This window comes from Calonectris borealis, chromosome 6 (assembly GCF_964195595.1).
Source record: "Calonectris borealis chromosome 6, bCalBor7.hap1.2, whole genome shotgun sequence".
NCBI lineage: Eukaryota > Metazoa > Chordata > Aves > Procellariiformes > Procellariidae > Calonectris > Calonectris borealis.
This window is the reverse complement of record NC_134317.1, coordinates 6,101,797-6,126,135: the sequence shown is the minus strand read 5'-3', so window position 1 is coordinate 6,126,135 and position 24,339 is coordinate 6,101,797. Positions and strand designations below refer to the sequence as shown.

Here is a 24,339-nt window from a genome sequence, read left to right as displayed (position 1 = left end):
GCAATTCATTCAACTCCATTAGACAGCACCTTTCCGGGGCAGATGCCTGTGCAGAACCTAAAGAACACAACGAGCCTTGTAACATTTTTCCGTATTTGTACAGTTGGGACATAAATCCAGCTGAATAAGCCACAGAATTCCTTTCCCTTGACTTCATATTTTCAAATGCATGGTTCTAAATTAGCAGACTAATACATCAAATTAATTTTTTTTTTTTAAACTCTTTATGGTAAATCCAATGAGAAAACAAAATCTATCTTGCTATCCTACATTTACTAAGCGGGCTTACAACAGGCCAACAGTATTTTAGCTCAAAACAATGTTTTTCTCTTTTCTCTCCTTTCCCTCAAGATTTTTAGTTGTTTTTAAAAAAAAGCAATCGAGTAGTTTAAGGTCGATATTGTTAAAGGTATACAGAAACTCTACCAAGCTGAGACAGCCTTTACAGCAAATCTTGACAAGCAACAAACATGTCCATTCAAAACACAAGAAGAAACAGAGTGAACAAAGGGCAAGAGGAACAGAGTAATCACAGGATGTAATAAAAGATTACGCTGTGCTCATGTCTCTCCTCTACTCAACCTCTCTGCCTCCCTCAGGGGTACAAGAGGGGGGCCTACAGCAAGGAGAGAGTCTTTGCAACCTCCTTCAGACACTGACATCTGCAAATCAATGCCCTCAGCTATAGAGTGAAAATTAGTTCACCCAGTCTACATCACTTTAGAATTTGTTACCACTTCAGAAACTTCTCTAAAAGCAGTCAGTCCATCTAATAACACTGACGTTGATCACCAGAATTGACGTGTTAGCTTTTCTGTCCAAGCAGTCATGTCAAGGATTTATTGCTATCAGTCATATAAAAAAATTCTCATAAAGTATCACTGTAAACATTTTGGATCTTGCTTTCTTTGCACAAAGTTTCCACAAATCACACTGCTGTTCTGAATGCAGAAAATATGCAATCAGAGCCATGATTAGTCATACAGGACTATGGACTTCAGAAATTGCTCTTTTACCAAAAATTCTGAGATTGAAAGGAGTTTTTCTTTCCAGACGAAAATGAAGATTTCTTTCACAAAAGGCAAAGATGATATTTATACAAACTGAGGAAAACTTAACAGCAATTTCCTATCTCACCAGTTGCTGTGCTGGCAGTGAGGCAGGCTAGCTGCCCACATCTCCGTGCTTTTTTAGCAGTCCCGAAGACGGGGGCTCTCTTGAGGTTTGTAGTCTGCCTGAAAAGCAGGCCCGGAGAAACCAGGAATCTCTGAGGTCTGAGCGCCAAGCGTGTGGACGGTATTGGACATCTAACAATTTTGAAGGTGTTAAATTCTGAAAGCGTTAAGTGTGTGGAGCCAGAAAACTTGCAGACCAGGGCTCTTTGGCGGTTCTCCAAGCTGAATGCTCAGGAAGCAGTTGTGTTAGGAGAGCAGAGACGCAGGAAAACTGGCAGTAAGCACATAGAAAACGGGGTAGATGAAGAAGCAACAGAGAGTTTTGCCGTTTGACAAGTTTTCACTGCATCTTCTGATATATTTTTCTGGAAGAACCTTTTTAACCACACATCCACCTAGTATCTGGTTTTACGTTTCCTAGAAAGGAATTTTGATCTTACCTGCTGTTTGAGTTCTTTTCTGGTATACACGGATCTCTTTAGCATGGTCAAGTCCAGCAAGAGACTGAACATCAGTGCCATTATATCTGTTTATTCGTAAAATACTGAAGTTATCTGAATTAACTGTATATAAATAGCTTTCAAATACTGCCAAACCACAAAGATGCCTAATCTGGAAAAGAAGAAAATGATATCATTATTTTAGCTGAATATTTTAGGTATATCTATGATTTGTAAACATCAGAACATTACTGTGAATTGTACATGCTAAACTGTAAAAAAGGATTTCTGAATATGTCGATAAATATTTGTAAATAATAAACACAAACTACACTACAAGTACAGTTCACATTCTTGTAGTCTGACGTTTATAATTAGAAAAGCTTTGTACAAGGAAAGGCAGAAAAGTCTAAATATTTAGCAATCCAAATTAATTTATCCTCTGAATTTCTCAGTTTCTCTGTCTTTTTTAATTAAAAACTCCTGCACACTTTGTTAAGTGCAAGAGCTTATTTTGGTATTAACTGATATTAACTACTAATAACTAAGATAATTAACTAATATTAACTAGCATTAACTAATAAATATAGTAAATATAGATATTTAAAGCAGAGTTTATAGGTTGAACTGATGTATTTTTTTATTATGTTATAATCAAAGCAAGGCAAATAGTGTAAGATATACCCACTGAATATTGTCTTAAGTAAATAAATGAATAAATAAATAAATTCCCTCAGCTATCCTCGTGTTCCTCTTGTGTTGGTGCCTTCGAATATGGTTGTGGTCACACGGTACTGCTTGTTTCTCAAAAAGTGAATTCTAAAATTGTATTAATCTGTGATGTGTCTGGCTATGTTAATTAAAAATTACCTAATGTTAGTTAGTTAGCCAATCACAGCTCAAACATGAAGTGTTCGATAATCTAGCAGTTGTGCTTGATTTATAGATTCAGAAAATGTAAAATATCTCATCGACAATTTTGAAAGCTGAACAAATTAAAAAGAATTTGTAGGCAGATGTTCAGATATTCACAGGCTGAATATCTTGTTAGTTTAATCAATAAATTGCTCACCACAAAGTATTTACTTAGCTCATTTACTCACAAATTCAGACATACATCACAAAAAAAAAACCAACCAAACACACACCAAACAAACAACCCTGCCGTGCATCAAATATTTCAGCCCTTTCTGGAAACTATCACCCAGTTGGCCAAATTTTGCTATTGTATTCTGTCCTTACCCAGGAAAAAAAAAAAAAAAAAAAATTGAAATCAATGGAAGTGTTTGATTAAGACCCAATAGAAATTCAATCCAATTATAGTAAGATGGAAAAGATGGAAAAGCCTTGAAAATAATGATGCATCTGTACCAAATTGTTGAATTCTCCTCTGCATTATAATTCTTTCTTCCTATTTCCATTTGCACTGTTTAAAGCTTTATTATTTAACTCCCATGAGAACTTTTCTATATTTACACTATTAAAACTATGTGACTCTTTTTACAATACATTTTATAATGACTTAATTATTTGTATTTAATTTATGCATTTGTTGGTTTTTACTTCTCATGAAGCTTTCCAGCTATCTTATGCATGAATGGTAGTGGTGTTTGCTACAAAGAATAGTCCTTTGAAAACCACTCAGGCCATCAATCATAAAAGCCCCTATCATTTGGAAAGCATGTCTTTTGATATGTTTGTACTTATGAAATAAACTTTAATCCCTAAAATTACTTGAGAATAGTTTTCTGGTCTGCTCTTTCCTTGGATTAATGAGGACTAACTTGGAGTAACTGTCGTTCTAAATCCTGGCAAATACAAGCACAAAACGTAGTGAAATCGTTTTTTCATTTGAGTGGAAAGACAACTGATATGCTTCTCCTTTTGTGATAGCAGTGACCAACTGAAAGGCCAAAAGTTTCAATACCTTTCACCCATATTGAAAGAAACAGACATCCTTCTCCCTTCTTAGCTAGTTTAGAGAGAAAGAATCCCTCTGAACCTGATAAGGAATCCTCTTTTGCATCTAAATTGCAAAAAGAAGAGAAGCATCTCCCCTACGACACCAGTACAACTCAGTTACAAGCCTGTAAAAGTATTTGTTAGTTGCTTCTGAAAATTGCTTTATTTTTTTAAGTATCTGTTCCAAAATGTTACCTGAAAAAAAAAAAAAGAATTTACAAGATCTGTTATTCCAGAACAACTTCCTAAAGACTGGGAGTAATTTGGTAGAAATAGGAAGATGTTTGCTATTTAGCCAGGTGACCTAGACTGTTTTTTGTCACATTTTCTGCCTATTTTTAAACGGTAGTTATGCTAACCAGTTGTCTCTTGGTAAACAGTAATTACTTGGAAGCAAGCAAAGAATGACAGCAGAACAGGTAAAATGTTTATTCTGTCTGCACATTTTTACACACTGTTTAACCTCAGGCAGAACCAGATGTACTCATGGTACCCACACCAGCTCTGGGAGTCCAAATAGCAACCAGGAACAGTCTGCTCTTTGCTAATACTCCCTTGATTTACATAAGCCTCACAACTACCAGGGAACCCTTCCTTTCCCTGCTACCTCCTATCCCGCTCTCCAGCGGAAGCAACAGTTACGGATTGATATACTCCTGCTCAAAGACTCACACAGCCTCAGCATTTGTATTTATGACTCTGAACATCTGGATCAACTGGGAAAAGCATCACTGCCATCAACAAAATATGATTTAAGGTCATCCAGATTGCTCTGAGCAGGTGAATAGCTTTTGCTGTTCTTCTATTTCTTTCACATTCTTGTGCCTGTTAGTCTCTCCTTCATGAATTGGCAAGGGTATCTTCTTGTCATTAATAATTTAACCCCTAGTACCTTCCCATTGCCCCACATTTTCCCTCCTGAAGTCTTTCACAATGGGGAGTGTGATTCACATGGTGCATTGTTAATGAGACACGGAAGCTTGTCCATAGGTTGCAAGACAGGCTAAACTGCAAATAAAACAAAACATGCAGATGGATCTTTTACTGTTTAACACATTTGAACTAAAAAGAGAAAAAAATCTGAAATTACTGTAACTGTTAGCATTATCTATGTTTTTTTATTGATATCATTACTTTTTACTAATTTGCAAATAAATACCTACTTGTCTGCCTCTAATTATTGTATGCCTCTTTCTCCCTTGATAGTCAACAACTTCCACGCTATCCAGATATATGTCAACCCAGTACACATATTTATTGACGAGGTCTAGTGCAAGAGCAGTTGGCTGTTCAATTTTAGAGTCTACTATCCACGTCCTGTTCATTCCATCCATGTCACATCTCTCAACCTTGGCAGCATTCCCGTAGTCTGTAAAGAAAAGCTTTCTGTTGAAAGAAAATAAGATGTTGTAAGTTTCAAAGGGTGTGAGCAGAGCGCAAAGCTCCTGGTGGCTCTGTGCAGAGTTTTTGTTCTTCATCATCTATCAATAACCCGTATAACCCATATTGATAATCATATAATTACCAAAAAAATTTACCATATCTTCTAACAAATTCACAATTACACAGCACTTTCTTTCAAACGGAACGTACAGAAGTTCTAAATGCATTTCCTTACACTACAGATACACCATGTAATACTTGTCTTTTAAATGGATGGTATTCAAATGTGCAGAGACTACATTACAATCTTAAATATCTCTTTAACTGTTATTTATAAAAAATGGCAAGATAGTTACAGATAAGAAAGAGTAGCAAAACCACAAAGCGCTTACTTGGTTTGGAGAACAATTCACTGCATATAAGGTATAACAAATACAGCGATCCACACTGTCAGGTTTTGGAAAATATATTTCTGAAGAAGATGCTTTAGTCTGTAGTGCATTTGTATCCAGTCTTGGAAGGATGTTCAGGCTTTAAAATGTTTCCACAAATCCAATAAGTCATTCCATCCAGGAATAATGGGAAACTATCAAAGACTTAAAATTGCTACTAAAGCTTCCTAACCCGATACTTGATTAGCATTCACTGGGTTTAGTACACACAAATCAATTTTGATTAACCTGACAATATTTTAACAAGATTACCTATTTGTGAGACTAAATTACACTTGCAATCTGAAGACCACCTTGCCATGACTTTAACATGCTATAAAGAATAATCTGATTCCAGACTGAATGTTACTAAAATTACTTTGAGAATCAGGATTTCATTTTCCAAATGAAGTGAATTATCTCCTAGTTATTACCACTAATGGGAATAACATTGGATCAACAGCATATAAACCTTGAGATATCTTTATGTTAAAGAGTAGTAATTTATAGCCTTGTAACCTCTCATAGAAATTCAGCATTGTAATTTGTTTTAGGCTAGAAAGAATACATGTTTGCTAAATAGCCAAATGAGACCCATCTCCTTTATTATTACCATCCTCAAATAAATAAGAATACATTTTAAAGTGTTAGTGTAGTTAAACTGTTTCACATGCAAAATATGTAAATTTAAAAAATCATTAAAAGTATTGAAGGCAGTAGAATTATCTATAGTATATGTACAGCAGCTGTCAAATGCCAAAAAGAATTGGTCACAGAATCATAAAATAGGGCTTGAGGAGAATTTGAACGGTCATGTAGTCCATCACCAGGCCATAAGGCAGAATAAACTTTACCTATAACATTCTCGAGGGATAACTGCATTCCTGACAAGGATTTCTATTTATCAAAATCATCTTGAATTCCTGACTTGTCCTTCATCGTAATTCTGCATCCCAGCTGTACTTTAAGAACATTTTAAAAAACACATACTTATCATTCAGGTCCATATAAATCAAAGTGTGCATACTACAGATGATGTGCAAAGTAAAAATTATGTCTGCAAAGCAAATGCTTAATTTGGAACAAAAACAGCCAAAGAACTGTGTGTATATATATGTGTATACACATATATACATATATATGTATATATGTATTTCATCAGCAATAACAAGGCCAACACCTATTACATTTAAAATAAGTTGTTAAAACACTACCTGTACTCTAGTCTGCAATCGGTACTTTGAGGATTTGATTTAGGTTATTTAATGGAACTTTGTATATCAATATTCAAAAATTCAAACTACAGCTCGTTTGGCAATCATAGAACCAAATGGGTTGTGCTGTGATCAGGCGCACCCCCCCGTGTGTTTATATAAACACACACAGCAACTACAAAGACCTGGAGCTTGACTTCAGACTGACTCTTTACTTGATTGCTTAGTGCACAGTACTCTTATTAACATTTCCATGTGATATCACAAAACAGACTAATACACAAGTTCGAAATAATAATTATTTGCCTTTTACAACTATATTCTCTTTTCAGATCAGACAAGAAATAAAACGTTTGTATGTCAATAACAAATAGATACAGTAAAGAGTATCTAAGATGCTTCTCCAGCTTTCAGGGATGGGGGATCATTTCTTTGTTTTCTAAATATCTTTTTTATATTAACATCATTTGTGCTAAGGAAGCTAGCATGACTTCATGTGTATATGACATACTTTTCATTTTAAAAATAATCACTCTTCTCCTGGAGACTGACAATAATAAAACTTTATCTTTGAATGTAGAGGCAAAAGAAAGTAGTTGCCTAACTGCTGCCGTACGATCAAAGCGTACTGAAAATTAAATTAAGAAAATTAAATGCTTTACCATGTAATCTTGAAACGCAATTCTGTATTTAAAGACTAACGCAGACTTTTAGAATGAGGTTTAAAATGGAATTGCATTTATAACACGTGAAGCTGACCCACAATTACACTGTATTTGCTTTGCCTTGGGAGTTCTCAAAGAAACACTATAGTAGTATTTATTTCAGCTCAAGACCAATTTTCCTGCTCACAAACGGTGCTGGATTTGCTTATCTATTTTCAGCAGGGGGTGGTGAAATTTTTATCAATTCAGAGCAATTTCAGCAGCAACACTGACCATGTGCATTCCCCTGTACAGCCCAAGCACTATGCATTAGTACTGACCTTGAGGGACCAGCTCTAACTGGGACAGGGAGAGCTGCGTTCATTACAGCCTGTATTTCCTGAGACTACCAATGAGGGTGCTAACAGAGGCTGCTGTAAAATAGTAAAAATTTTGGCACTAAATTGAATTTTATTAAGACGTGTTATCTTTTGAAAGCTACAGACTTCTTCATGCATAGAAATTCTAAATATTCTCCTAGCTCTTTGAAACTGCACAAACCCCATGTTCCGCCCATTGTTAATCAAGAACAAAAAGGGCCACCTTCTTCATCAAGTCCAGCTGCTTTGCAGGCACCCTATACTACTCTTTTTTCAAACTTCTTAAACTCATAGAAGTCCTTAGTTGTTCTGACCCAATGTTCCATCCAGAAGCTCTTCCAGAATGGTTTCATTGTTGTTCCAAGGGTGAGGAATCTACATCTAATAACTAATGACAATATCTTCAAGGCTAAATTACACCTACTGATTTACTGCAGCACACTTATTTGGCTTAAACAGTTCTTTTCACCTGTCTTCCCCTCCAAAGGTATTTCTACATGGCAATCAAATTCTTTCCCTCTCTACCTAGCAGCTAGAGATAAGCAAAGGAAGTCAATCTTTCTCATCTCATAAGACAGGCTCTTTATGTTGCCCTTCTGTGTAGTTATTCCATTTTTTAGGTCATGTTATTGAACAAGCATGGTCAGCACTGGATGCGCTGTTCCAGAGAGGGGTTCACCGGTGTCTGTACGATGGCACTGTAACTCCCCTGCTGGAGATTCAGCCATCACTGGATGATATTTGTTATTTTCACAGCTCTATTATGCTGCTGATTTACAGTCATCTTCTCCCCGGCTATTACATACATCCTCCTCCCTCTGCTGATTTCCCAGGGTTTAGCTGGCTTTCTCCGGTCTATGAAATACAACCCGTTTCATAACTTAACAACTTAGTCTTAAAAAGTTAGGGTTGGAGTTTTTCCAACAAGAGTTTGGTTTCAACTAGGAAAACACAGGGAATATTCCCTCCATGTCTGAGCAACAAAATCTCTATACCATTTTAAAATAGCCTCAACTGACAAACCAACTGACTACAAATAGTGATAAAGTCATGTTACCAGATAAAACTAATTCTAGAGAAGAATGTCACCAGACAAAAGTGACGGTGCACTTCCCAGCCCCTGTTCTCATACCAGTGGTCACAGATTCATCTTTCCTTCCTTATCAGGCCCCGAAAACACGTAAGGAGGGCCTCAAAAGGCCTGCTGTTCTTTCCTGACAGAAGACATCTGTCCTCAATAGAAACTTCCTTTCAGATCCAGATAGTTACTGTCCTAGTTCAGCCACCAACGTTAGATGCCTGCCTTATCACCATTGGTTTTGTCCAGCAGCTTCTCTCTTGCCACTTCCTTTTGTTTTCCAAGCTTTCAGTCACCGCATTCATAATCCACCTATTCAACTAGCAGAGAAAGAAATCTGTTCTCCTTGTAAAGCTACATTTGGGCATGTGGATGACTGAAAACTCTTCATTTCTGATGCACCTAAGAAGCCAAATACTGTACAGCACAATCAGATGTTTGGGGGACAAAATTCTGCAACTCTTTGGCAAAAAATCCACCACCCATATACGGAACAATATTATAAATATCACGAAGTAGCTGACAATTTTTTCCTGACATATACAACTGTGCTTCACAGTTAAGTGTATTCATGTGCCATTATTATTATTATTTATTCTTTATTTCCTCCTCAGTCTCTCATTACTCTTTGTAATAGGGAAGAGGTACACCTGTCACCATGTCCAGAAGCTCATCTATCCAGCTGCCAGGCCTCAGACTCTGAACTGTTCCCTGTATAACTCACAAGCCAGCCTATTCCCACCTCTTATTGCTCCTTTAATTCCCAGCTTGGCTTTTAAACCTCAAGTGCTCCTTCAGTGGACCTATGGAAGAGGAATGTGTTACTGTACAATAACCTCAACCTCTTATGAGAGCAAGCAAAACACATGCCCAAACAGGACAGGTGCAGAAGATAAACCATCACACATCCGATATTATGGTGTGGTTTAAGATCAATTGCAGGAGCGGAGGCTAAATGGACTCAGGTACCAAAACACTTTAATCACAGATGTATCCGAATTATACACCTTCCTGTTCTGCAGGAGTTAAGACATGCTATCCTACAGAGTTACCTAAAGCTCATATGTTAAGACTACTGTCAACGAGACCCAACCCGTGTGCCAGCTGCCAACAGAGCGGCCAAACGGCAGTGTCAGGGAAAATATCATCTTTTGTCTCTCCACCTGTTTCTCTCTTACTCTGGTCTTCTCTTATAAGAGAAGAAGATGTGTTAGTGTAAGCACTACTCGGTAGGAAAAGGATGAAGACTACAAATACACACATTTAAAGGATAGCACCTTCTACTTTAGCTGAAGAACCAGAAAGGATGTTCTTCTGAAGTAATTACAGGTCCACCAGCTTAATCTCAAGAAGGTGGTATTTTGAAGGGAAGAATGACAGAGAGCTTGGCAGTTCACAGGGAAGAGTCAACTGCAATGCAAATTTATCAGAGGAAAATTAATATAGTATATATAGAAAGAAGGCTGCTTTCTTAGACAAAGTTACTGCCATGGACCAGACCTATCTAGATTAAAGTAAAACAGTTGATAGCATACCTCAACAGGAGCTAAGAGTAGAAAGAGCAGTATTTAATTTCCAGAAGTTACACTGAAAGGATCATTATCAAGACAGAAAGCTACTAAAGATATTCCGTTGATCCTGAGAAAATAAATGATTGACAAGAAGTTGGAGGCTTTTTTCTAATTCAGAAGAGGGATTACGGTGTGGGGAAAAAACTCTGAATTGGTGCAACAGAAATGGGGTGCAATTTAATCGGCTTAAAACCTAATGAGAAGACCATTGACATTGAGAAGCACTAGCCAAATATACTGTAGGACAAATTGTAAACACAGAAAGATACACTGTAGGGTAACTAAAATTATGGGGGCTGTAGTGGACAGGGAACCTTCTTCAGAGGAGGTGATCAAAACACCTAATTAAAAAGACTGTGCAAAAACATCTGTGGGATGCTTTGCTTGTAAATTAAAGCTTATGGTATCAGGATCTACTTACTACTTACGGATCTACTTACTGGATTCTCAGAAGGGGACTGCCATGCGGTCCTGTATGTTATTTCTACTGCATTTATGCAGTATCAAAATGAATGTCATTTGATTTAATTTACATTGCATTTAATTAATAGCATGTTTTATAGCATGGTAGAGGAACATTTTCCCCTCTGTTGATGTTTAAGTTGATTTCTGGGTTCAGTAGTTTTCTTTTTCATCTGCAGCTAAAGCAAAAAACATCAGCCACACTCAGATTTAGCCCATTTTTGGTAGTAAATGAGCCATAGCCCGTAGTGTACCAGATAAATCTTAGGTACTTGAAGAGTACTACTTGCTAACACACCCACATTTAAAACAATTGCCAGGTTTGGGGCAAAGGCAAAGAGCCATTGATCTGGGCATTTGGGTTCCTCCTCCCCCCCATTCTTTCTAGCACGATGCAGCACCCATCACCTTGAGGATAATTTCTCCTTGCAAATCCACGCTATTTTAAGGGGGTTAGAAACCAGCAGGTTCTCCAGTAACTTGCCTTAATTTCTGTAACTGGTTTTGGAAGGAAATATCGGGTGGATGTTTTTTGGGCTACATAGGAGTGAAATTCTGTTAAAGCTCCTCTGTGACTTCTGCAATGTAAAGGAGGATATATGTTCCAAATGTTCCTAATATTTTGGAAACCTGACAATGAGTGCATAAGACTAAAATAATAATGGTTTCTTCCCGTAGAGAGCTGCAGATTTAGTACCACGCAGGAAGCGGCACAGAGCAGAGCTGCAGATAAAAGTAAAACCCAGTTAGAAAACTCATTCTCACCACATAGAGCCAAGCTCGAATCACCGCTTGTTGCACAGCAGAACATGGGCAAAATCAGCAAAAGCTCAACCCAAATGCCTTAGGGGGGACATTTGTAATAAAATACCTTTCTCTTTACACGGAAATCACCAGTTCAAACAAAGGTTTTTTATTTGCAGTAACAGGGATGGCAATTTGAGCAGCAAACAGGGTAAATAGCTGTGAATTTGGGGACAGATTAAAAAAAGAGCAAATCCAGTTCACTGCTAAAGTAGCTACAAATTGTCATGATCTGTGGAGTTCTTATTGAACAGAGCAACACAACATGGGTGAAAAGAGAAAAATCCTGCAACTATTTTTTTTTTTCCTCCTACTAAAACTGTCCATCTATAGAAATATGCCTAGTATAAAGCCAAATCGGTTTGCCGTCAACAGGACCCCCCCACCTCCAATAAATTTCCTTTGACACACAGAAATATGCATTTTCAGAGATGTTACAAAGTGAATGTAATATAATTCAGGACTGTGATTTGTTACATTGTTGCAACTATGCCCTACTATTGTTTTAGCTTATCAAAACAAAACCTTGCATAGAATTTTTCAAGTTTGTTCCTTTCAACTTTTGAGGGGATAAAAACCTTCACATTCTTTTGTCTTAGGAATGCAGCCAAATATACATGAAAAAGTTTTTTAAAGGTCATAATGATCCTTAAAAAGTTCTGTCCCCTCCCTTTTCAACCCAAATATGCTTTCTCTACAGGGAAGTAACTGCAAAAGGCACTCCAGTGCATCTGTCTCCCATCTCTGGGTGCAGCAGGAATAATACATGATAGTAAGACGTACAGCTAACTTTTTCTCTTATGACATCTTTTCACAGTTTCAATTTTCTCTCACAAGCAATGCTTCTTCACACTCAGAGTAAATATGTAGCAAACCCATATCAACCGTACCATAATCTCTTTCTTGCTCCACTTATGAAGAGGTGTGAGTTTCTGCACATGCTAAAAAAAAGCACGCCAGAAATATAACACCAATAAATCAAAGACAAACACCCACAGAAATGAAAATTCAATTCATGGGTTTTGCTAGAGGATTAAAAAAGAAAAGAAAGTTTGTCTTACGCTCATTCTTGTCATAATAGTTAAGCCTGGGTTTTTTTTCCCCCCATCAACAAGATTAAAGCTATAAGACCTACCCTTGAAAAACTGCAATCCTTAGCATATATCAAATTTATACCTCCTTAATCTGCTTTCTGTCTAAATACAATTCAATATCCTTTCATTAAAGCCATGTAATTACTTTGAGTAATTTTGTGCCACAATGGTGCATTTTCATTGTATTTCCCTTTCTTCTGAACAAAAGGATGTTGTCTGAATTTTGAAAATTTATTCCCAATATAAAATTATAGGAAGTCAATCCAATTTTACCTTTTATGTCACTTTTTTTTCCATAAATATATACAAAGTTTTAATAACTGTTATATTTAATTGAAAGACACATTGCAGATGTATTCACGGAGTCATTAAGGGCCCTGAACATTAGTATTTAATTTGTCCAGTTATTGCCATTCATGTGAAAATGTATGGATGTGGATTTAAATCAGATGCAGAAATCTGGCAGTAGAGTCCTTTCAGACTGTACGTGCACTTGCCCATGTGTTACTACAAGCTCATCAGTTAGAACAAGAATAAAGAAACATTGATTATTCCCAGTTTATCACAAACCAGCTGTGCCAGATTACTGTGTTGATCCACTGAGAAAATTCATTTTTTAATGACACACAAACTGTCATGTAACATGGTTTTATAATCATCACTTAAGTAGACTTTTAACGTGACAGCCAAACAGTACCAAGAAGTCTTTACAATATTTTAAAAATAGTATATATAAAACCAAAACTATTTCACAAACAGACTTTTATATATTTATAAAATGTGTGTTTACACCCATATCATGCACACACTTACGTAAATCTAACTCTGAGCCTGAAGAGAACATGATGATGAATATAGTTCTTGGATTATCCTGAGTAATTATTTCTGAGGATTAGATGGTTAATTTCAGCCGCTCTATATTTTATCAGATATACAAGATGCAGTGAAATAATTTTGCCATAGAAAATTAAAATTCTGTTTTTTCATAGGAAACTCTGGGTCTGACATATACGCTATCATTCAAACTCAACTAGAGATATGTATTTTTCATGTAATATTTTTTATTATTCTGCTTTGAATGATTTCTGGAACAACAAAATGGTGCCGCTTGACCTTTTATACTATTTACATGAACCCAAGTACACTGCAGAATACACATATTCAAAGATTTATTTTCAAAGATTTAATTAGTATTGAAGCTGAAGCTCTTTCACAGAAAAAAAAATAAACACAGTACTTTTCCTGAAGCTATTTAATTTTCACAATATATTGTTATATGCAGTCAGACCCTATTTTTATTTCCACTTAATAAACAACCTTTTCCTTTAGTTGAAAAGCAACAATTTTAAGAACAACTTTTCAAAAACAGGAATTTTTTTGTGTGTTTGTGGAAGTTTTCATTAATTGTTCAGTACTTGTAGGGAAAAAAATAGAAAAGACACCCCTGAAAGCATGTCTGACTTGCAGCCTGATGAAACTCAGGCTAACAGGAGAGCAGTTTGGAGCTTGGTAGGTTTAACTTCTGTCCTAGAGCTACGGAACAAATCAGGATAGCACTAGCAGTAACTTGCTTTTTAGAAATGACTGTCTAGCCACAGGGGGCTATTATTTCCCAAACGCAATCCCACTTCTCCACTGGCTTTTCTTCCCCAGAATTTGAGACATGGCCATTTCAACCCAGTTTGAGAAACGTTAGTTACATGGACTGTTGGGCACTATGGAATGCAAAAAGTGTACCCATTCAGTTTGTCAGAGATTTAAAATCACGTTTTCTACATCACCTACATCTATCACAATACAGATATCTACTTTAATGTAAGAATGCTTTGTCTTCAAATTTGTGATTTGTCAACCAACTTTTTCTATTTAGAGTTACAGAGAATGAAAAAGGCAGCATTTTTGCAATATTAATTTATTTAAAATTTATTAATGTGAAAAATAAATTATAACAGTTCTTCCACCTTGGTATTTTATGACCTATACCAGATTAAATGTCAGTAATAGCTGGCATTTGAGAACCGGTCTCATCCATCTTATACAGAAAATACTACAATAATCAACATTATATAGGATTATATTAAATTAATCAAAAATCCACAGTTTGCAAGCTTTAGGACTCTCAGGGCTCCTCCTTCACAAGCAAACCTGAAGAAAGGCTAGGATTATATTTAGAGGTGTACTCTTTAGATCCCAAATGCTTCAGAGCCCAGTTTTGAAAACTGATGATTTAAAGTCATGATGAATTGCAGTCAACAGCAAGGATGGGGATTTCTTCTTTCCAACAAATTCATGGAAGACGAATATATCAGTGGCTATGAAATGCAATGATGTTTCTAACTCTGAAAATCACAATATTGTACACCACTGGAAACTAACAGGTTTGCTGTGGAAACTACTACTGTATGCTTGTTTTATTCTGACTTTCTCATCTAAGCATGTCATTTTGCTACAGTTATGAAAAGTCACATCTTGGATACCACTGTTCTCAAAGCTCTTGGCTGAGATTTAAATCATTAAATATAATCAGTGATATCAAAGCTGAAGATGATCTTGGATGAAGACATAGGTTATCCTGTAGAATAACTAATTTGACAAAAATTACACTTCAAATTTGTATTTTAAATATGGATAAAAAAATTGTAATTTATGTAAAAAATACAGTTTAAAGCAATTTTTACACATGCTAATAATTTCACCTTATGCCAAAGGGCAGCAAATACATTTAATATTTGATCTACACAAGCAAACACTGCTAACACAATGAATCCTTAAGCTAATTTAAATTGTGCATATGGCTATTTAGCGCAGTGTAGAGTAGAAAATGGACAGCCTGTATTTGACAGCAACAGACAGAGCTGATCTTTATCTGAACATGCAGCTTTCTTTTGGGATGAAGCAGTAAACTTTGCAGGTTAGAGAAATACTCCAATATAATTAATGATTCCAGCTGTGAACAGCAATGAGGAGGTACTCAGGGTTCACCAAGAAAAACAAAAAACCCCAGAGAAACAAACAAACAAATGTATCTACCCAAACTATAACAGCTGTTTAAAATGAAATAAAAACACAATTCTCATCCAACACTTCCATGTTCCTGTTTATAAATCTCCTTCCTTTAATATTTTTTTTTGTAAGGTAATAAATTCTGAGGTGAATATTAGAACTTGCTCTACATCCTGAGTTTCTGATCAAATATCTTCTGCTGGAGAGATTGGTTCGGACACTGCCAGTCTATGCAAGGCTTGTTAACAGCACACACCTTCATGCAGGTCTGCAGAGCCTGTAATCCCCCCCCTAGGAATCTCCAGATTCCTAGCTGGACCATTATTTAATGTCAGCAACAACCGAATTATTTGATGCCATGCCTCAATTGGCATTTGACAGCAAGTAAAGAAAAATAGGCAGTTCTGCTCCCCATTAACTGCCAACTAAACAAGTAATTTTCTCCCCAAAATTGTAATTGCAAGTTAAATTAAAACAAACAAACAAACAACCCCCCAAAAAACAACCAAACAAAACACACAAAATGAAAAAAAAACAAAGTCTGGTCTGAAACAAAGATCATAGACAACGAATTATCAAGTTAATAGAAAGAAAAAGCAAAGCATGACTTATACAGAATCATAATATTTGAAATTAGATTGGAAGTATTCTATTTGCATTATTTTATCTCTTCTGAGATCAAAAACACTTTAAATCTTCATGATATTTTTTCTTGAGGCATTACAAAACAGAACTCAATTTTGGTTAAGTGACAACAAAATTGGTTGTATTCCAACAAGGAGAAGGCTGTAGTGTTTTTGCTGTTGTTACTCTGTTCTTGATGTCTTAACCTTTAATTTGCAGCAGCTAGTCCTAGTGGGAAGGCAGAATTGTTCATAATACTACTAACGATTAGTGCCTAATCACTAGAACTAATATGAAACTGCTAGAAAACTGACTGGTGTATATAGGCAGGATATAAAACCAATGAATGCCTATTTGAAACACAAATATATAAACAACAGAAGGATTTCAATCTTGACTTCCAAAGGTTGTCATAACTGAGAGCCCACCAATGACCTGTGACATTACTTGTTACATTTCCACTGTGGTAGAGAAGTTACACAAATAATAATAATCCAAAAATGTTCATGCGCGCTGCTCTAGTTAGCAAACGTTTTCATAAACTTTTCCTCAAAGTTTTGCTGAATGCTATGAAGAATACAAGGATAAAAAAGTTTCTATACATGGTGGTATCTAGTAATAAGCAGATACTGATGGGAGTGTAACAGTAAATTAATGGAGGCTGTGTATTTTGATGCTCAAAGTGATTTTAATTGAGCTGGGGCATTGAAACATGGTGCACTCATGCGCCTACATTAGTGAAAGGATGGAACAGTTCTGTTACGCTGATATTTTATGGCAAGTGACAAGAGATGAAATAAGATTTAAAACATTTTGTATTAAAGAATGTTGCATATGAGTCATTCTGTTGTCCACTTTTTTGTACTGAGATGACAAACAGAAGCTCAGATACTGAGGCAGGAACAGGTCAGAGCTGTTCCAAGTGAGATCACCACAACAGGAAAACAAGAGGCAATAAATGCTTTCTGCAGCCACACACTATGGCCCAACCAAATAGCCCCTCATTTCTTGGGAGTACTTCCAAAACACGTTCATGCCTCTTACCACGCTGAGAATAGCTTCCCCCAGCTGAGTACTGACACAAAGGTGGATTCCCCTGCTCAGGGGATCAGAAAAAAAAGCAGTTACATCTAAGGAGGAATTTAAGCATATTTCCACATCTATCTTTCTGTTTCACTAACACCATCACATAATCATAAATTTAAGGCATAACTCAGCAGTTCATGCAGCTGCTTGGAATTTGCAGTATTGTCACTTTTCTTTTGCTCAGCCAAGCTATGATAAGAGGTTATTTTTAAGAGGTTGTTTTTTGGTCCCGAGGCTTTTTGATACTTTCGAATTCATGGCAATGGCTAAATACACATAACTTCTGAAAGCTGCATTATCCTCTCATTAAAAACAACTTTATTGCCTATGACAGTGACCATAAAAAAATATTTTTTTCCTGAGAGTCTACAGTCACATACAGTTTGTTTTCAGCAGCTTACATTCTTGTCTTCCCTGACAGTTTTCAGTGGAGATTAATTGATTCTTGATTAATATTTGTTGAGTCTCTTATTCAGAAAACTAGCATATTGGTACCAATTAGATGAACTATATTCTGATATGAGTTATTGAATGACTCTAGGGCAAGGCTCATTCTCTAATGACCCCTTACATGAATGGGACGCATGAGGGGAACTGCTTTTATGTGTGAGCAATGACTTGGTAGACAAAGATCAGAATATTCACGTTTCACTCATGTATTTGTAAGTGCTAAGCTACGGTGTCTACTTTAGTGTTAGAAAAACACAATGGCTTCCAGTCCTGCAGAATTCTTATTATTTCATAGGAAAAATGACAAACATTTATTATCCCCCATTTATATAGACTTTATTTTTTTATAAGTAAAATATGGTCAGTGGGTATTAAGTCCTTATCTAAAATTACACCTTATCACAGAACTAGTATTAATGTCAACTAGTCAGAGTTAAATTTCATTCACTTGGATAGTCAACTGAAAATATGAGAAGCTTAATAAGGCAATTTCCCCTCTGGAAGAAAACAAAATCTGATTTTTCTTAGTACAATACTGATTAAAATCCAATACCTACAAGCCACAGGTGTAGAACCTGACAGTCAACTTCAATTTTTTTTTTTTGGTAATATTTTTGTTGGTGTTCATAGCTGTTCAATGAACGGCATGCGGACAATCAAATACTATTCTCAGAATAGTTTCAAAACTGATAAAGAATTGTTACTGTTTGTGACAAGCAGGGATTAATCTATTTTAGTGGCCTTTCCTATCTGCCATTTATTCAAAAACATCTGCAACTATTCCAAAGATGAATGTTTTACAAATGGCTGTAACAGTACTTCCAGCTTAAATAGTCTTGAAATACAGAGCGTCAGTGGTTACTCCAAAAGATATTTTGCAAAAATATTCTGAACTAAAACCATACGATCTCAGATGTTGCTAATAAAATCATGATTTTAAAATATCAGCAAAGCAAATTGGTGGCTTTTGTTCACATAGTATTCATAGGCAACTTCTAATCCTGTGTTCTCTCACCTTTCCTAAGGATTACAAATGTTACCTTTGTTCTTAATTTTGCTTGAGAAACTCTTAGTACTCAGAATTAAGGAATTTGGTTTGAGATTTTTCGGAAGCTGTTAATTGCCATGAGTGCATGGCATATCTGAAATCTGAAAGATGTCTGAAATTTTGCTTATACATATATTTATTTATGTATTTGAGTTATTGGCTCGAAATTTCCCATTTCATTTGAGTGGCTCATTCTAATCCTTATTTACTGAATCATCTGCTGCTATTTTCCACATGAGGCTTGTCTCATTTCAAGAACAGTGAAAACCTGTGCTGGCATGACAGAGTACTTTATAGAAAAGCCGTAACTGTAATACACTCGCCGTACTTGTTACAGAATTTTGAACATAAGTAATGAATTAAACAAGAGACTGCAGGAAGCAACCTGGGAATTGTGGGATTAAAGAGGCTGTCAGCCGATCCAGAGGCATAGCATCCACTTCTGCTCCAAACACACTTTTTTTTTTCCTAAGATGTTGGTAATATTTATTAACACAAAATTATGTATTATCTTTGTTTACAGAAATGATTGAAGGGATTTAGCTGAAACAAAAGCAAAAAAACCCAGCCTTCCTTCTGTCCCCTAAAGAAACCACAAAACAACCAGCCATGGGGAAATTTCACCAAGTTATGTTAACAACCAAAAAAGACTATTTCAGGGAAATAGTGGGCAAGTTTATATCCATATCTATCTCTATCTATATCTGGCCGACACCTTCAGCTATGAGATTGTGACTCTTGCTCCACACCTGCTTGTCCTCCCGGGGGAAAAGCACCGCATGGCAGCACATTCAGCACAGAAAGAACTCCAGAAAGTCAGAAACCATTACTGAATTAATAAAACAGAAAACTAAAGGCCACTTTACTACTTCCCTTCTCCTCCCACCCCAGTCCACTCACGGGCCTGGCACCTGCCCGCACCCAGAAGGTCTCGTGGAGAAGGGAGAACCTGCCCCAGGGACGGAAACCCCCACCTGCAGAGCAGCTCTGACGGGCAGCCGCAGGGTAGAATCACCCACCCGAGTGGGTCTGCACCAGGCTGTGCACGCTACCGAGGATCGGGGCCATGCCGTACCTCCCCATCCCGCATTTCACTTCGTAACCTGCAATGATCCAGTTCACGCATTAGCAACTCAAGTAAGAAATTTCACAAGCTATTTCGACGTAAGCGCACAAATCTACTTCCTGATTACTCTTCTGAAACACAGAAAACGTAGAGATGTATTAGCAGCGCTGACTCCTGAGCACAACAAGGAGAACGAGGTAGCAGGTTTGGATGGGAGGGGGAAACCAGTTCACGCCGGCAATACCTGCATACAGCATTTCTGTAACAATTCTTTCAAATACCAACCTACCCTATGTAGAATTAGACAGGAAGACAATTTCTGAAAATGACTAAACTGGAAAAAAATGAAGAAAGAACTGCAGAAAAATAAAATAAAAATACTTTTCTGGCCAAGTATAGGATTATAGTCATGTGCAAAGTAATTAGATTATGCCAGCATGAACTGATGTATCGATAGCTGAGCTCTCCAAGCTACCTCACAAATTTAAATACCAATTCTAAGACAATTTTCACACTCAAAGAAGCAACAGTTATAGCTCATGTCATTAAAAATATATGAAAAATGGGATTCCAGCATATTTATGATGCACCTAGTCTCACAGGTTTTTCCATGCCCAACCTGCGTAAGTGGTCACTGACTCACTCTTCCCCTGCTCCAGGTACTGCTCCCCTCAGTCTCCAGGCCACTGGGCACACAGTGATGCATACAGTTGCATTTTAGAGCTAATTAACTATTTAGTTTAATTAACTAATTAGTGTTAATTAACTAATTGTTCAATTTTAGGAAAAGAAGAAACAATATAAACCCCAATAATAACGCCGAGTACGTTACATCACACGCGCCGTGGTGACAGCAGAAGAGGAGGTGAACACCTCTGCTGACACTGTGCAGGGAAGGGAGCTACACGTACCAGACCAAGACTTATCAATGGAGATATCTTTTATTAAAGCAACTGATACAGTTTGAGGAGAAGATTCCCTTTCTGGTAGGCAACCCTTCAAGTCTGAAAGCATATCATGGTGTGCCTACGTGTCAGGAAAGTTTAACTTCTTTATTTTAAAACAAAATTGATACGCACTGACGTGAGTGGAGAGTGGATCAGAATACAGCCGTGTGGGTTTTGGAGAGGGGGGACAGCAGGCTGTTTGTTTGTTTGCTTGCTTGCTTTACAAAATGAAAACATAGTCTACAGGCATAATTAACAAAATATATTTCAAGACTATTTTTGTTATATTTATACATTATTTTATTTGCCATCAGAAAAATAATGAATATCTACTTTGCATATTAATTGCAATAGCAGTTAATTTACTCCAATCAGCCTGAGGTGAAGGGAGCACAGATTAACTTTAGGCTTCCCCCCCTCCTCCCCAGTTTATTTCAACATAATTGTCCTCCTCTGACATAACCCCAGTGAATAATCTTACCATCCCCAGCACTATTTTAATCACTCAAATTCCTCGCTGCTCTCTATGACAAGGTGGAAGATAGCCTGGGTTGGGACATACAAGACACCACCTGCTGCAGAACAGTTATTTCATTTCTTATCTTATTAAAAGATGTGTTCCTGGTCTTTTCACTTTTTATTCCAAAAGAGGGAAAAGAGAAGAGCGTTGAAGATACTACTTTATAGACTTTAAAGGTCTTCGTGTGTTCAGCAATCAGTAATTGCTTGATACAGCCTGCTTCTTGACGGTACCTGGTGAGGGATGTGCTTACTTGTCAAAGCATAATGGAGAGAGCATAGCAGATCACATGGTGCCCAAATCCCAATGAAACCAACGGCAATTTAAAGGATAAACCACTGGGAATTAGTTGCGCAAATGCCTTTGAAAATCCTGATTGCTTTCGTCCCATGTCTAAACATCTTTGAAATCTAGTCTTCATCCCTGGAAAGTCAGACTCAAACAAGAATTCACAAGTTAGGAACCCCAAGTCCCTGCACAGCAACTAGAGGGAGTGAAGCACTTTGAACTAGGATTCACGGCAGCAGTACTCAATTATAATGCTAAACTATACTCTTTCTGTTATTGTTGGCTGTTTGTTGTGGGTTTTTTTTTGTTGTTGTGTGGTTTTTTTTTTTTAATTAAACTAGTAATTGAGGCTGTCCTATGTGCTGAACTCAATTAAATATGTCAGGGTATGTTCAAAACGTGTTCTTGAAACTCTGACATTCAAAGTCCAGGCTGGAACATCTAATCTGCAAGTATCAGACAGCTGTAAACAGGAAATAAATTGCCGTCTCAGCATCATGCTATTAAATATGTCTTGGAAAAGGTAGCACTCCTCTCAGTATTATGTAGCATTTGAAAGTCTAAGGACAATTCCAAAGGTGAGGAAAAAATTAAACCAAAAGGAAGTATAGATCGGGGTGGGCAGGGCATTTCTTTTGTTTATTGGTTACATTATTCCTCACTAGGAATTTTGGTGGAATGTTTTATCAAGCAGTGAATTTGGCATCACATGAAATTTTCTGTTAAAAAGGCAGCATAGTGTAACAAATACCTCACTGGCTGGGTTAAACCTTTTGCTGACGAGATGGGTTTTTCAAATCTGTGTACCCCTATTTCAATATCAGAGAACCTGTCCCAACATTTCTTTTTGAAGCTTTTGTGCTTTCTATTACTAATTAAACATACAGAAAAAAAGCAGTAAAAGCATGCACGAGAGAAAAATTCTCATCTCTGCTCTGATGAAAATTATTTATACATTTCTAAAAAGCTTCAATGAGAATATCTGGTGGCTAAACACTTGTCTGGCGTATTGGAGAACCTGGAAGTCCCAGACATTATACAAGTATCTCCTGTAGCCATGGCTTTCCCAAGATGTTTCCTCTTTCATGGTAACTTTGAAAGTTCCCAGGTTCACCTCAATATAGAACACAAAATCTTTTGCAAGACAGAAGAAGTTTTCCCCAGCCGCTCTACTTTTGAAACACTAAAACATGAAAATCATTATGCTTTCTTCACCTATGCTTACACTGCTGAAGTATACATCCTGCAATGCTGAAAACCAAAACGTATCAAAGTACAGAGGCTTCCATCTTTACAATCATGTGTCTGAAGAAGTCACGAAATCACATCTTGTATTTTCTCATCCATTTCACAGAAAGTGCTCTGGAAGCAGTTCAAAAAACTAAAAAGTAACCAAAAAACCCCAAACAAACAAAGTCCAATCCATTTTGATGCTAGAAATCCTAGATATCATGTTATTCTTTATTCTGAAATACTCTTCATTAAGTCATACTTATGTATAGCCTAAACAGCTCAGAAGGGCAGTAGGTGTGCGGTTTGACATATTTTGTGTTTCCCTAATCTGTTAAGAATATCCAACTATTCTCATATTCAGGAAGAGATAAGCTGTTTCAAATCAACGCTCAGTACTTTTAAGACTGCACACTGCCACCACATATTTATGAAAACATTAGCTATTTATAGAAGAAAAATAATTAGACATAAGGCTGTTCAATGCCCGTAACAGATCACTGGACATTAGTGAGATATTCATTAATCTTTGTTTCAATTTGAATGGGAATACATTCTGTTTGAAGTGCAGAAATGGAAGCAATAAGAGCAGAATACACATGTGTTTTATTAGCAGTTGGTTTTAGAATGCATTTTCTAATGTCACATAATGAAGTCAGTGATCCAAGAAAGCTAAGAAAATCACAGGGTAAAAGACTGAAAAGGATGATATTTATTAAGCCTCTTTTCAAGTTTTCCTAATAAAAATACTGTCACTAATCAGTCATTCATAACAAATACTCATTAATTTTCATCCTTCTCAAAGCGCTCAGCAAAGTAAAGTATTTTTAGAGGCGGTGAGGTCGAGGTGTAGAGCAGTGAGCTCACACAATTGACAAGTATTAAAACAGGAGAAAACCTCAGCATGTTTTTTAGCTCTGACACCTGTGCTTTATCCATCTGTTTATAGTTGGGTCTTTACTAAACACCAATCAGGCAGCATGCCTAGAGCTTAAATACATCATTAAGTGACTGACATGTATTCAGATTACCTTGTTTGCTAGGTATAGCAAATATTTGCTTTCATTTCCCCAGCCCTGCATTGCTGTAAAATAATTTATAAATCTATTGAGTATAAAATCTCAAAATTGTATAATTTGGCTCACGCAAAATTAATTTTGTGTGCTACAGAAGAAGAGGAGGACTCTACATGGCCGTGACACCAAAAATTTATAAACACAAACTAAGTGCTCAGTTCTGCCTTCTCCTGAACACACAGCTACAAAACTTGATAACAAATGAGTTTTGGTAAGGTTTCATTAAGACATTCTCCACCTTTTTGGTAAAGGTTTTAGGCCTCTGCCACAGGCAATACTGCATAGCCACAATGGCAACTGCTGTAATTAAGACAAGGTGTTTAATTTTATCAACACAGTGCATATATGTTCTTCGGTTTCCCC

At 36.6% G+C, this 24,339-nt stretch overlaps 1 protein-coding gene across 1 annotated transcript in view; it reads right to left on the bottom strand.

The window, feature by feature from the left end:
* Positions 1-24,339, bottom strand: part of LRP1B (LDL receptor related protein 1B) — a 575,589-nt gene that overhangs the window by 300,266 nt on the left and 250,984 nt on the right. Inside the window, exons 7-8 of the mRNA XM_075152715.1 lie at positions 4,741-4,963; positions 1,616-1,787 (exon numbers count right to left, since the gene is read on the bottom strand). Coding sequence (XP_075008816.1) covers positions 1,616-1,787; positions 4,741-4,963 — 395 coding nt within the window. The remainder of the gene's footprint in view (positions 1-1,615; positions 1,788-4,740; positions 4,964-24,339) is intronic.